At 34.6% G+C, this 16,489-nt stretch overlaps 1 protein-coding gene and 1 long non-coding RNA gene across 3 annotated transcripts in view; one reads left to right on the forward strand and one right to left on the reverse strand.

Moving 5' to 3' along the window:
* LOC127858169 (clarin-2-like) overlaps nucleotides 1-11,797 on the reverse strand; it is a 45,917-nt gene extending 34,120 nt beyond the window's left edge. For both annotated transcript variants that reach the window (XR_008038779.1, XM_052395142.1), the window contains exon 1: nucleotides 11,347-11,797. Coding sequence is in view for 1 of the 2 variants with exons in the window: in XM_052395142.1 (XP_052251102.1) it covers nucleotides 11,347-11,572 (226 nt within the window). In the remaining variant the exon portion in view is untranslated. The remainder of the gene's footprint in view (nucleotides 1-11,346) is intronic.
* An 887-nt stretch (nucleotides 11,798-12,684) lies between these two features.
* On the forward strand, nucleotides 12,685-14,377 carry LOC127858174 (uncharacterized). The gene is made up of 3 exons (XR_008038783.1): nucleotides 12,685-12,906; nucleotides 13,660-13,758; nucleotides 14,014-14,377. It is a non-coding gene; the product is annotated as an uncharacterized LOC127858174 (long non-coding RNA).
* The last annotated feature ends 2,112 nt before the right edge of the window (nucleotides 14,378-16,489 follow it).

Here is a 16,489-nt window from a genome sequence, read left to right on the forward strand (position 1 = left end):
GGTATTTGCAATAAATTAACACTTCAACGGTATTTACCCGTGTTATTAACAAAATTATTACCGAAACGTTCCCCCCTACCCGTGTATTTGACACGAAATAGCGCTTTATAACTGGGAATTCGGTGAAGTTTTACGCGCTTTCTGACGCCGGGTGGGTACCTCAATCCCACATGTTAATGCGTATAAAAGTGATATTAATCATATGAAACATTGTTAATGGGACATTTATCAATCACTATAATTTAAAGCGTTAAAACAACACAGTGAGCTTGGACATTGTCTGATATAAAATTAGCGTTGTACGAAATGGAATACGGGCAGGCTATTATAAATTAAAAAGGCTACCAATAGCAGACGCTCGCGCAGGTACCGACTTCCCCGAAGTTACCGTATTTGTTGGTTAACTAATATCAGTAATAATAACTCCTTTACAATAGCATTTATCGATACGTCTTTATTAAAATAATAACAAAATGGTTTTCACTTGTTTCTGACACACACAGAAAGGCGATATTTAACGGGGATTTCGTAAAGTTACACGCATTGGGTACCAAAATTCTCAATTATTTTACATGCACACGTGACATAATACATACTTAATAATGCTTAGTTATTGCTTATATGACATTTCAAGTTTGTGAAGAAATAAATTAATGTTTTATAAAGGGGATCTCGGTAATTCTTGAAGCTTCAACTCGCTCTTGTCAAGACCGCATTGCCGCGTTGGAAATGGTATAAATTTAATTCATCTAACTTATCTTTCTGGATACCAAATGTCAGAGTTGCATTAATCCCTTTTACACCGTTTTTACCATATTTCATTTCCGTTTTTTAATCCGAACAGAATAAACGAAACTCGTTTAAAAAATGGGGACGACCGCATGCCTTTATCCATCTTTTACACTTCTCAAGATCCATTTTCGGCTTTGGAAACGAAATAAATTCAATGTCACCAACTAATCTGTCAGGATATCGATTGTCCGAGTTACATAATCCCCATTGACACCGTTTAACCATTTTTAATCGTTTTTTTAAGAGGAAAACAAAAGAAACTCGTTGGAATAAAAGTGAACCTAAACATGTAGCTTGTCTAGAAAATGGCGGACAGGTCGTTGCTAACGAGTGCGCCCGATTAATCGATCGCTGATTGGTGGATCAATTCTAGTGGGCGGAGCGATCATAGATAAGGCGTCATGTCAATTTAACGACAACCAATCAGCGGAGCTTAAACCACAATTAAAAGGCAAATTTCACGATTTCATTGGTCGTTTCTTAACTATATAGTTAAGAGACTTTGAACCGCGGTTCAAAGTCTTGAACCCGTGTTTAAGGGTTTAATGTGCAAACGGCACTTTGAACCCGGGTTCAAATGGTAGTGAAGCTCGATTCTTAAAAGTACCCCGGGTTAGTTTAAATATACTACAATGTACCCCGGGTACAGTTAATACGTTTATAGGCAACCGGCCAATATCGCTCGATTGGTTATTGTCGGCTCGGTTACTACTTACATGTACCCCGGGTAATCTTAAGTATACTTACATTGTACCTCGGGCATGGGGCCGTACATAAAGTATGTCACGTTTTTTTAGCATTTTTACCCCCCCCCCTTCCCCCTGTCACTAACTGTCTCAAAATCTTGGACCCTCCCCCAAAAGTACTTCACAAACACACACTTTCGAACATATTTTTTTTAAATTAATACCTATTTCAAATTTAATCTAAAACACTATTATTAAACTATTAAACCGTATTAAAATTTCACTTAAATGAACTTTCACATTATTAAAATGACTTTAATACTAGAATAGTTAATTGTCACAATTGTCACAGTTTTCTTTATTGAATTACATGTTTAATTCGAAATTATAATTTAGATTTTCTTTCAACCCTTTAATAACTAAAAATGGAACAGTGCAATAAATAAATTCGTCATTTACTAATGAAATATGCGTGAAGGTTGTGCCTATTGAATAAGCCGGCCCAGCCAAGGTGTCTATTTAAAATCCGAACAACGCATTCTGGAAAACCGCAATTCGTTTTATTTTGACATAAAAATAATTTAATCGTTTCACAATTTTTTTGATAAACATTTTTAAATTCTACTTAAGAAAAATAAATAAATGAGAAATATTTTTTTTTTAATAAATGTGTGACATCACACATGACCTTACCCCTCTCCCCTCCACCATGTCACAAACTGTCATACTTTCTTACACCCCATCCCCCCACTTGGAGCGTTACATACTTTATGTACGGCCCCTATGGTAAATATACTTAAACGTACCGGTCAATATAAGCAGGGTGGGGGGGGGGCATGCGTATACGGGAGCTTACCGCGTTTAAGTGAGAAAGTTGGAGCAAAACTTCAAAGATGGCGTCGTTTTAGTGTTTTTCGTGAAGGACTAGCGGATATTTTCACCCGGTAAGCTAGTTTATATTTATATTTCTTAAAAAAAAATGAATAAGCCCTTTCAGCTCTACGGTGTTTGTGCTCCCCTCGGTTTTTTGTTTCGATACCGTAGTCGTCGGAATAAAAAGGTTATTGAAGCAAAACCGTCGACAAATTTGTTGTTTAATTTCTTGTCCTTCGAGATGTTGGATGTTCGAATATCATTTTCTCACATAATAAACAGTATTTGTGCATGTTTACAGTTAAATATAACATAAATCACGATTATTTTATTATCTCGACGCGTTTTTATGTCTATTAATTCATTTAATGCCGAATTATAACGTGTTAACCCCCATTTTTGGAACTAAACTTTCTTTTAAGCACATTTTGGGACCTGACTTCCAAATGATAAACAGCTCTTTCCTATGTTAGAAGGTTTAATGCGGAATAACTTTCGTGAATGAATTCCGCATTGGTGCGAATGTTTTGGAAAACATTTCACTTGAGGAAATCAAGAGTTATCTTTTTCTATTAATTGTTATATTATTAATTTTTATTATTATATGTTTCATCGCGTACTTAAAGCTAACATTTAGTGTGTGTAATATAAGACATTCGACGGTATTATTAACACAGTGTAATTCTTACCTGTTTATTTTAACACATATGAACATACTTATGTTTGAATATGCATCAAACGGAATACTTTGCGTACTCAACGGAATGCCTACTTTTTCCAGATATCAAGACGCCATTTATATATGTTGAGGATGCCAAGATTAAAAAAAAGACGGCGTAACGGAGTGTGTACCGCTCTAGAAAGCGATAGGTACATAAAAACCCACCAATCAAACAAACAAGATTACGTCGAAGTACCACGCCAAGTAATCACATATACGTGTAATATAAGTGTAATGAACAACAGAAAAGGGTAAAGCCGGTTCGATACTAGTGTAAAGTTGTTGTAACCAAATACTGCCATTGTTGCAATTCGGAATACATGAAGCAAATTGGAATACCTGACATCTGCTTACAAGATGCATATCGGTGGATGTTTTTTTTTTAATGAAAACTTAAATATTAATTGTTTATTTAATACAATGACATTTGACGCGTTTTACCATAACGATACTGATACATGTATGTGACTTTGATGTGATACATTTAGGACGACCTTCTTTTAAACCAGTTCCGAGTCGGTCACTATATTATACTCACAAAATGTGAATTTGTAGTGGATATAAAGATTTGTGCAAATGCAATACACGATATGATTTCAGTAGAAGTGATCAATATATACATATATTTTTTTCTCTTCTATACCTATGTGAATACATATTATTTAAGACTTTTGTATTGAAGGAATAAAGTATTGGTTCACTTAGAATGATTATTTCGTTTGTTCCAAACATTGTCTTTTAATCGTAAGTAATATGTTAATATGTCAAATGCATAACGAATTCATTCCGACCAAAATCTTATGCAGAGACATCTTAGGAAGAAATAACGTAACACCGATAATGGTTTATTTTCATAAAAAAAGTGAGAAACTAGCATCATGGCATATACGGAACAAAACGTGTAATTAAGAAGCACTCATAGCAATTACATGTCAGACTTGTCTATGTAGAAACAATAAAATAAAACAAACAAAAAACACATCATACATTAGCTGTACATTTTTTGTTTGGTTCGTTTGTTTTATTCGCTGTTTTAGTCCGACTCTGTTGAAGGACTCTCTCTTGCATATTCTACATTTAAACTCATGTGGTCCATGAATGGGGAATGGTATCCCAGTCCTCGGCTAATTTTGAATTCCTAATAACATATACTGCAACGAAAGATGCGCTTATTATTGTCCTTTAACCGTCATCATCTGAAAAGACAGAAAAAGAATGGTTAAAGAAAATTTCATATCAGAATAAGGTCGATACGTCATAAAATACATTTAATTAATTAAAATATTACTGAAAGGGCTGATAAACATTCTATAATCTCGTACATCAGTCACCCCACAACCCATCTTTAAAATCGGTGAATTGATTCAGTTGGTCGGCAGGTTTTTTGTATGAAAGAGAAGTCATGCTATGCTGCTTAAAGTACATATAGATGCATAACTTAATTAAGATTAAGCAAAAAAACACTAGGTATTTGACAAGATTCATAAGAGTCAAATATGTACGAGAAGTAAGAGCGTAATCGTGCGCAGCGAGACTGGCTCATATAGAATTGAACCTCGTTTTGCTTTCTTTCCAAATAATATCATGTCTCCGAACTAATATGCAATACGCCCGTTGTTTTTTTTTTATATATATTGCTCCGTTTTAGATCCATAATAAATAAACGCTTCAATATTTTAAAAATTTTACATCGCATTAGGCCTAATGTTCACCGACATTTTTTCATACAGACATGGTATAAATACTATAGAACTGAACAAAGAAAATACAGTAAGCCCTGCATGCACATTTAAAATAAATACATTACAACCGCGAAAAGAAGATTTTATTACTTATATTTTCGAAAGAAAATGATCAAAATCAAATATGGCGGCGATTGCTCCTGATAAAATGATGTCGATGCCAACTTACACACAGAGTCGTTCTAAACATAAATTATCAAAAAACTACTCGCCTTATTTGTTCATGGACGCTGCAGATTTTGATGGCGTCTTGATCTAGCCTTCACATCCTTTAGTTTGCGATCCAAACACAAGATAATCCGTAAAAATTATATAAAGCTTTGAAACACTTGGTGCAAACGGGTTATTCTTACTGAATAGACTTTCGTTGATAAAATCACAAAGACAAAGTTTATTCATCAAAGAAAATACCCTTACGTTTACTTACTTCCAAAAGCAAAACGAATAGACTACGGAACCAAAATACATACCATCAGTATGCTCTACACACATAAATTCACATCAAAATAGGCACGCTTATTCTGAAAATCAATAACACGAATTAGCTAGATCTACATGTCGATCTAAATCCTTCGTCTCACCGGTTCCATCCGAGGTAAGTACAGTAGTCCATAGAATATGCACTTTTTCATAATTACATCCACGAATCGATACATAGACACGAAAAAATGCGAGTCTTCAATGTTTTATTCCAAGACATCGCATACTTGTTTCGTGTACACCTAAAGTTTTCTAAAGATGACATCACACAAATGACGAAATAAGTATGTCATTTTATGACGCAATCAATCACCTGATTCATTTTACCGATGGCGAAAAATAATGTCCCGCGACTAGATCTAAAGGTTGTAGTTTGTATTTATAATTTTAAAGCCAAAGTTTTCTCGACTCTAGAGATTTCTTTCGAAAAATCATTCAGTGGTTGAATAATTTAAAAATTAGTCCGTGCACGCGACAGGTATATCCCACAGTGTTGGAGACAGGCTAGTATATTCCATACAGTAAGCTGTTATACCGTCAATGTCGCGGTGAAAATGGGATAAAATAGAATACTAGGTTAGCGTTGAATACAGAGAAGTTTATGTTGCTCGGCTCGAACACCGAAAGCGCTCGCCAAGGCTCGCGCCCCCGGCGTTCTAAGCCTCGCAACATAAACTTCTCTGTATTCAACGCTAACCTAGTATTCTCTATGTAACCAAGAGCGACGTCAACGGTCATCAGCCTTTCATTCATAAATGTATATATGCGTCGGGTGTCAAAACCAGCATCACCGGATGTAAAATCTATTTTTAACCTTGCATATGATACGCTGCTGTGTGCACCCGCCAATTAGTTTAAAATGGATTCCGAACCGGTAAGTCGATTTCATAACATCAGAACATAATACCCCTTCCAAAGATGGCGCTATGCTGCTTAATAGTACATGTATATTGCAAAAAAGTGAAGCTCCCCACATATAATGTAGCAGTTTATAACAATACAAGTTATGTTTCATCGTTTGTAATGTAGCTCGAGGTTTCGTATCTTTGAAAAGTATGAAAGAGGTACAAATTTAAACAGAGGAAACGTTCTTTAAAACATTCATATCAATGGTAAACTCATTCACGACAGAAAGTTCGTGTATTACCTTCTGACATGGGTATGAGCTGTGTTGGTCATGAAGAAGTCATGTCCCAAAATGTGCTTAAAGGAAATAAAGTTCCAAAAAGAGGGGTTAAACCAATAGTTTTTGGCAATTAATTAGTTATGAGAGGAAAAACGGCGTCGGAAAAATGAAATAATCATGATTTTAGTTATATTTAACCGTGCACGTGCGTCAATACTGTGTTATATAAGAGAAAATGATATTTGTACATCCCATTTCTCGAACGTCACGTAAGGAGACAACAGATTTGTGGACGGGTTTCCTTCAATAACTGTTTTATCCCGACGTTTACGATCTTGTAACAAAAAACCGAGGGAAGCACAAACACCCCAGAGCCGAAAGGGCGTATTTATTTAAAATAATTATAAATACAAAGGGGCTTACCGGGTGAAAATATCCTCCCTTCCTTTAAGAAAACCCAACAAACGACGCCATCTTTGAAGTTTTGCTCCAACTTTCTCACTTTAACGCGGTAAGCTCCCGTATACGCATGCACCCCCCCCCCCCCACCCCTGATTAGACTGTTCCTGAGTTGTATTCCCGGCCAAAATCCGATGTCGTAAAACGCGCACCGATTACCATAAACCATTTTTTTTTATCTTAAACAAACTTCTCTTTAAAAAAACTGATCAAAATGCTTTTTGAGTACGAGTTTCGATAATATAGAGGCAATTTAACAGAAAAATTGACATACATGTGAACACAATTAATTTAAAGCAAGAGCTGTCTCCATCGGAAGACATATGCCTCCGAAAATGCTTTTTCGAAAACTAAACGCAGATTGTCAACATTTGTGTGCGCATGGAAAGGCATTGTCCATACACACATGCATACCAAATATGAAGGTTACATCTGAAGCGACATGAAAGTTATGAGCATTTTTCGAAACCTAAACGCAAAAGTGTGACGGACTATCAGACGGACAGACAGACAGACGGACAGTGCGACTGCTATATGCCACCCTACCGGGGGCATAAAAAATAGCCGACAACTACCGATTTAGCGTTAAAATTCCGGGTACGTTCTAGTATATTTTCCGTACCCGGGGTACATGTAAGTATACTTAAGAGTATCTCCGGGGTACATGTAAGTAGTACCCAAGCCGACAATGACCAATCGAGCGCCTATATGAGACCGTATTCGAGTTTTACTATCGCCCAAAATCCGATGTCGTAAAACGCATACGAATTAAGAAACACATTCTTTTTTTAACAAACTTGCCATAACATGTTTTTTCGAGTATGAATTTCGATAATATAGAGGCCAATTAACAGAAAATTGACATAAATATTAACATCATTAATTTAAAAAAAAAGCCGACAACGACCAATTAAGCGTTATTATTACCGGATACATTTTAGTATATTTCCGTAACTGGGTTGTAGTATACTTGAGAATACCCGGGGTTCTTGAAAGAAGTACCAAGGCCGACAATCACCAATCGAGCGGTGGTAAGTTTGGTAGAGAGTTTCTACTGTAGCAAAATTGTTACTTTGATGATAATTTGTATTATTTTACCTCACGTTGCTTTCAGATGTTAAATTTCCATATACATGTAGTCATTCCCGCATTATTTTAATATGTTTTGAGATTGGAACGTAATATATCCGATAATAGTATGATGTTTAATACATCTCGCCTGCGCGGTTAAACATACTAGCACTGCTCTTCCGAAAATTCAGTAAAAGTTTATAAAAGTTAGACGCTTATGTTAAAGTATACAACAAATCAATGTTCACAAGCGTTTGATTTTATTTAAATTCGCACTTTCGACTTGTTTGTTATCAGAAGAACCCGGTACATCATCTTTGTTCGGTATAATAAATTATATCAAAGGCATCTCTCGAGGCATAGTAAATATTGCCCATACCGGCATCGCAGAGCGATGCAAATTTAAGAGTTATTTGACGTAGACTCTTTTCACGATTTGATCTCAAACACTGTAAAATTTATATACAAATCTTAAAATCTACGATGTGCTCGCGCGAAATCGTATACCCATTGCAGGATCGCGTGACTTTGTGGGGATAACAGTTAAACATGTCTTTAAAACGACATTTTCAGAGATTTTGGCATGTTTGAAGTTTGCCATTAAATACTTTAAATTGATAAATGTAAACATTGATACTAAATAGCTCCAGTATAAAACGAGAATGAAATAAAAGAAATAAAAAAGTTCAACTGTGCTCGGACCGCTGACCTTGCAGTAAAATACTAGCGCTGAAACCACTCGGCCATCCGTGTTTATATACCGGCGTGGTAGTTTCCACTTGTCACATGCCTTGTTAACAAAACGTTTGTTTCCAATCGTCATATAATGAAAAGGTCATTTATGTTGGAGCCTTCTATTTTGCAAAGCATTTGAAGATTCACATAAATAAGTTTAACTAAAATGCACGTGGTAACCTCCAAAATACTAAGAAATCAGTTTGCGGATTAAACGCACGCTTTTTTTGGTTATAACTTATAATACACATTATTTTTTCAGGTTAACCTTTTCTCGAAAATGCAACCGGTTAACTGGTCGTTTCGGTAGATTAACCGATAAACCTCTTGCATCCCTAGTTATAATACACCTTTATATCGGGAAACTAGACCAATGTATGTAAATTATAAAATGACCAGGGAACTAGTCTAATTCCACTTACTTTAACAAAATGCAAACACATATTTTAGGAAAAATGCTTTATTTGATATATTTGTTATTGTTTTAAACATTAAAATTTTATTTTAATTGAGGCATCCGATGTCATGTAAAAAATACTCAATCCCAAGAGGATTTGCATAGATAGTTTCAGAATATAATGTTCGAACAATTACATACACTTTTGTAAATTATTGAATCTGGTTATTAAAGTTATTGTTCAGCGGCATTAAAGACAACACTCGAGTATGTAATTAATCACTAAACGCGGGGAATATCATCAAATAAATGATATTTTGAAAAAAAAGTTATCGCCAATCAATCTTCCTTGTCATGCTAACTTATTCATGTGAAATTGTTTACCTTATCATTGACGTAAGCATTCGACGAAATATTGTTTGTGATGAAGGCTGAAATATACATTTACATTTAACGTCTTCAAAAAAACTCTACGACACCAGTGTAACCCCGGTGATGGACTACAGCTTTGTGGTATGGGGATATAAAAAATACGCAAAATGTGACACGATACAGAACAGAGCCATCCTGTCGTTTCTAGGCGTCCATAAACATGCGTCGAACTTGGCGATAAATGGCGATACTGGATGGCAAGCGCCCACAATGCGACATCACCTGAACATGCCCCGCCTATGGGACCGTCTCGTCAAAATGCCAGATGACAGAATTGCAAAGAAAGTATTTTTGTGGGATCACGCACACAGCCACGGATGGTGTGAAACGTGTTTTTGAACAATTAAATACTTGACCTGTATGCTACTAAATCCATGAACAGCCTGTCGCTGGACACTTTGCTGTGCCATGCTAAAGAGACATTTAAATCTGCATTGTTTATTCAAGATTGCTATATGAAACGATCGGAAGCATAATATGTATCCGACATAAATTAAAACAAATCATTATGTAAATTATAGTACCTATGTAAATAATATTAGTTATTTCTACATGAACTTGCAATACTATGATTGTAAGTCCACTTGTTAATTATTGACACAAGTTATTGATCTAAACTATTAATGTTTATACTTTAAACAATTTAACTCTTTTTAATATCGTGATCTTTCCTGCACTATTTTGATGTGATTTTATGACAACACTGATAACATGTCAACTCAATGACTCGTAAGCCATTCATATGGCGGGGTAGTACAATGTTTTGTATATATATTTGCTAATAATACTAATGATCGTATTATTGCTGTAAATACCAATGATTATTGATGTACTATGCGTCACTTTAATGAAATATACAACTACTATACATAAATGCAAACGCAACGTTCGGATGAGTAAATTGTTATTGGAACAGATGTCGTTGCTTGACAGTTTTTATAGTTGTTTTTTTTTTCTTTCAAAAATTACTAAATTTTCGTTATTATATTTGGGAAATAACTTTCTCATTGCATAATTACTGCACACTGAACAGTAGGACTTACTCGATCTTACACTCGATTTCAAGACGGTGCCATTTTAAATGCAACCGCAGTAATATAATATACTTGAGCTCATGGTGGGTGGCGAAGCAAACCAAACAGAAACTTAATGTATTACCCAACTAGAATTTTTCTATGGATTAACTGTAATGAAAACGCAGTGCCATAAGCACGTAACCAAAATGAATGCCTATGCTTTTTTCATTTGATTATTATAATAGCTACCGATATATATGTAGCTATATATCTTGCTTTGGGCAGAATTTCAAGTGTTCCCTACTGTCTGCGCTGATACGTTATCGCGGACGGAAACGATCGCGTACATCCTCAAGCAAGGGATTGGTGAAAATAATACGTACTATTTTAATGCATTTGATATAAGTTTACACTATTCCTTGCTATTGTAAACGTTTTCATGTAGATGGTTATTTATTCTCACCATTCATGTACTACAACACGAGAGAACACAAAAAACATTTTCATATATCTCATATCAAATGCAAAAAGTAGCCGCATTACTGTTCTTCTACATTGTTGTCATCAAATTATAGTATAGCCATGCACGTGCTTCTTGCATGTGTGTTGGAGTAAAAGGAAATTTCCATATGTTATTTTATGATTTGCATAATACAAATGATTTGTTTTGGCTATTCCACTTAAAAACAACAACTCAATCATGAATCTATGTAAACACGTAATAATGATGACGACATGTTTCTACTAATTATGAGGAGGATGGAAAGAAAGACAAATTAGTGGGAATTGCGAAATCTTTTCCTTCGCTAAAGTTACCTTTAATAGTCGATTTCGATATGGATAATACTTCCTTTATCCTGTTTCCTTTAAACAATCCGAAATTTGCCTCGCTGTGCGGGTCGGAATTGTTCGCATGAGTGCCCAACTTCGGATTCGACTCCACCCATTTATCTGTGGCCAAAGAAACAACAGTTAACAATATTCCTCCACACGCTAAGAAAGCAGTGAGAACTATCAGTGTTTTCTTTTGTTTATCCATCATGCATTCACAATTTCTGATGGTTAATCAGCGCAGATTTTCCCCATGAACAATATAAAATGGCGTGTTCAGTGTATGTACTACGACCACCGCTCAATCAAAAACATAAACCACAGTTTAAACGATGTTACACTGATTAAATATGAACACCAGCACAGTTATTATCTCTGTGAGATAATACGAATGTGACAATGATGTGTAAACTGTTCGCATTTAGTTCGGTGTACTTCTCTGTACGGTTTTTCGGAGAAGCTGTCTTACTCAGCTTTTCACCTAAAATGCCATTTTGCAACACCTATTGAAATGCTGGGGAACTTTCCCGCCAGTAGACGCAAATGAATAACTTAAAATATTGAATTGGTTGAATTGAGAGAAATTCACCAGAACATAAGCCACATTACTGCGTAGTTTTGGGAGATGAAAGAGTACAGCGTATTGTTTTAACACTGTTCAGTGTAGAGAAATCCGGAATATCATGTTAAGGCCAGTTATAATAACGCCTTAAATTCCTTCTAGCAGAATTTCAGGGTCAGTGTCGGTAAGTAAATCGTCAGGGAAACAGAGAATGGACCATCGATAGACGCCTTGATATCACAATAATGCTTTCATGAAATAAAAAACACGAAATCTAGGGAAAGAAATTAATTAAACCCTATCGCTAAATGACACTTATTTCATTCTATACATAGATGGTGACGTCACTATGTCATTGTCTCATTCTATACATAGATGGTGACGTCACTATGTCATTGTCTCATTCTATACATAGATGGTGACGTAACTACGTCATTGTCACCTCTATACTAAGACGCATCACATTCCCCTGGTTTGGGGAATTATTCTTCCGCCAAAGTAGTTTTGCGTAGGAATGAAAATGTTCATAATGAAAGAGAAATCGTTTTTTAGTGTGTGTTCAAAACGGAATGTTGTTTAAAGAAATGTTATTTAATTATGTTTAAATGTGATTATGAATCTCTATTAAGACTGATAGCGATTATCAGAAGCAAGATTACCTGACCTACTTTTGCTTTCACTTTTCACTCGTTAAAGAAGTTCTGCCCACAATTCCTTTCGCGTCAATCGTAACACTTCGTCCATCTCCGGATTCTCCGTAAAGAGCTTCCTTATGCAATAAAAAGCCGGTTGGATCCAGAGTGCCTTTCGCGTTAGTACACAGGTCAGTAAGACCGGTGTGTACACAAGGCCGGTGTGTACACAATGCACTTATTTGGATTGAGAGAAAAAAACTACCGGAATACTATCTTATGTGTCATTAAAAGAGAAAATCGTTGAATTATCCAACCACACGTGGGTGACGTTCATTTCCAATTGTACGAGTATGTAATAAATATTTTCTTTATTTAATAAATAGACACAGTGACGAAATACATCAATCATCTTATTCAATATATACGTAAAAACATCAATAAATCGTTCAACTTGTATAAACTGTGTAGCCAATACCATTTTACAGTTAATAAAATAATTGATTTACGACGGATAAAACATAAACAAAGGATATAAGTTAAGCCTTATTTAGTTTTGTGTATTAAACTACATGCAATAATATAAAACTGTATTTTTATACTATCATGTTTGCTATTGACGCCGAATATATATTTAAAGATATTTCTTGTTAAATATTAATTCCAGAAGGGGCTGGATTTTATTCACATAAATGTACACGTTTTTTAGCCGGACACAGTTGACATTTAAAAAGCGAGCATTATTTAACTAATCATGATATGCTTTTATAACACATGCAACTAAAATATGTTAAACGTGAGATACTTAAATATGCGGGCTGCACAGGCTAATCTGAGTTATATAACGGACAATAATTTCCCCCAGTTTCCATGGAACGAGGCTCATATAATATGTGTGTGATGATGGTCATTTGGTTAGTGATCTCTTTCAAATCAAAAGCTTGTCTCTGTCATATAGTCGGTGCGCCGGGGAAAGCTTTCATAGCCATCTTGTTATTTGTGATATTGTCATGTTTAACATCTTCCATTAAAATGAGTTAATACATGGCTGCTGGATTCTTAAGCAATTCAATAAAATATACAACCTACAGATGATCTGTTCAGACACACTAATTTCATAAGCGACTTTAACAAGGTGCCTGTACCACGTGACTTTTTCGGCTTTGTGTGGGACAATCGGCTGTCAACAAACCATCGCTTCATGTACGTTTCTGATAATTTCTTCATTAATTCAAAACCATTTTCAAAAAAACAAAGACGAGAGCCCGGTCATTGTCAAAATACACAATACGTTATGTTGAAATATAATATTTTCTTTTTTTTTACTTATTGTCTTTAAATAAATATCATGATTGATATTTCTGTCTGATTATTAAATTCGGTCCTTTTTTATAAATGAATGACAAAGAAATTATAAGCACTTGCTTTAAAATGGGTTTTACTTCTGTTGTTTTTCAGACTTGACAAGGATAAGTCGAAGGATTTGTAACGCTTTAAAGCGCGAAGCTTTGTTAGAATTAGATGAACACCATCAAACCACACGGAAGGTGTTATGCGGCAAGTTAATTATCAAAACCACAGTGACAGAGACGGACCCAGCTTCATTCTGTGCTGTTTACGGAAAGCTATTTCAACTAACTATGCAAACATACCATTTAATATGTATTTTGGCATAATCAAAACAAAGTGTATGTATTGATATTTGTGTATATTTATGTGTTTTGTATCTATGTTATTAATGAAATTGATTAGATGAATATAAAATCTGAGTATATATGTTAATAAAACAATTGTTTCATAACAAATAACAATATAAATCCAATGATGATTGTTTGTGATCTATTAAGTTCATTTAGTTTCCAATATCATCTCCATATGAATATCTTAAGTATATCAAAATAACATTGCTTTATAACCAGCATGCACAGGTTACAATAGAAATTAAGGCACCAAGTACATAAAGAAGTACTTGGTATTCGCAGTATTCGCAAAGTAACAAATCTTGCTATACAAACATATATAAATGATCTAATTATCACGTAACAAATGATCATCGCAAAAAAGTATTGGCTTTGGGGGTTTATTTTACCAACAAACATATTTTATTGTATTAATAATTCATGAACTCAATTTCAACTGAAATCTGAATAACTGAAAATAGTGTAAGATGTTTAATGCAAATACTCATTCGACCCGGTCATGAAAGGAGCTTGTTACCACCGCACCAAGTAATAAACAATACATGTTGTTCAATTTGTTGAATCGTCAAATGTGTATTTAATGTTTACTTTGATTGTTTTCTTTCACTGCAATACTTGCTCCATCTGGTAACAAAACAAACAGTCTTTTAAACTTTTGAACATTAACTATATTTGACAACTTTTCATTGATCAAGATATCAGTACGTCTCTTGAAGGTGCTTCCAAAAATACTTTAATCTCTCTGAAAAGAACAAAATACACATGAAATAAACTGTAAAACTTAAAAAAATAAAATAAATGTCATGCGTGATATATAAGAAAGCTCAATAGGATTTAGATACGAATACATGATATTACACAAAATAAGTTACTGATCCTTTTGTCCATTTTTTAAATAATGCTGTATTATCTCATTATGCTTATTTAATAACTCTCGTTACGGTCAAATATGTTTACACATTCCTGATGAAAAGCACACTAACCTAAGTTCAATAACACTTTTTGTAATTTTGTTACAATTATATTCACATGACACCTTGCACAAACAATCCTTACGATTTTGTGTATTAAACAAGTGCCTTAGTTGGAAGTTACAATTCACTGACAATTTAACATTTTGTAACAATCAATTTTATAGAAACTCACAAGAAAAGGTTTGCCGCAACAGAAATATTTTCCTTCCCGTGCGTGGGTGGCTTTGTGTTTGGAGATTCCCGACTGTGTTTTGACCTCTCTACCACACTGTTCCCAAACAAATGGCATTCTACAAGTAAAAAATATGAATATAAATTATCGACAATCATGATAATTTTGAGTAACATGAACGTCGTGATTAACATATTTTAAGCACGCAAAACAGTACCAACAATGTTTTATTGACCAACTTTTGTTATTTAGACAGACTTAAAATATTATTGATGTTTATGTCAATCTTTCGATTCTCTAGTTTAGTTTGTATACCACACATAGCATATCAAAAACGTGTCCCACACATAGCATGATTGCATTTTTAAGCACACACTCCGAATCAGAAGTATTTGTGCAAACTTACAATGTATGTAGCTTCTCTATGAAGAATTACAATGTCCGCCCTATTTTTTTAAACCTTCGACAATATTATAATGAACGTTTTTGTTGATTGAATAAAAAATATACCACACATAGCATTTCAATTCGTGTCTTTTCAAACGCGCGGTTGCACTTATTGGAAAAAATACTAAATTAATTTTGCGCAAACTTAACACAGTTGTGTATTTTGACAATGGCCGGGCTCTCGTCTTTGTTTTTTTAGAAAATAGTTTTGAATTAATGAAGAAATTATCAAAAACGTTACCTGAAGCGATGGTTTGTTGGCATCTGATTGTCCCACACATAGCCGAAAAAGTCACGTGGTACAGGCACCTTGTTCTAATAATTTCCTTCATACTTCTCGTCTAACACTTATTTTACGAGTGCGTCTATTTGTTATGGCTGTTTCCTACGTGTGTATTCAACTGTTTGGTGCATTTTATTGGGTAAAACGTTGCAAGATAAACGTCTGGATGCGTTTATTGAAGTACTGTGCCTTTGTATCTCAAATCAGAAAACTTGTTTTCCGAAGGTGCTTGTTTTTTCATTGGCATAAGTTTATTTCGTAGAAGAAGCGAGAAGGTACATTTCGATGGCAATCATTCAAAGAGGACAGATTCATATTTACAATAACATCAGGCTTGCAAAATGTGACGTATAAAAAA

Source organism: Dreissena polymorpha, chromosome 14 (assembly GCF_020536995.1).
Source record: "Dreissena polymorpha isolate Duluth1 chromosome 14, UMN_Dpol_1.0, whole genome shotgun sequence".
Classification (NCBI taxonomy): Eukaryota; Metazoa; Mollusca; class Bivalvia; order Myida; family Dreissenidae; genus Dreissena; species Dreissena polymorpha.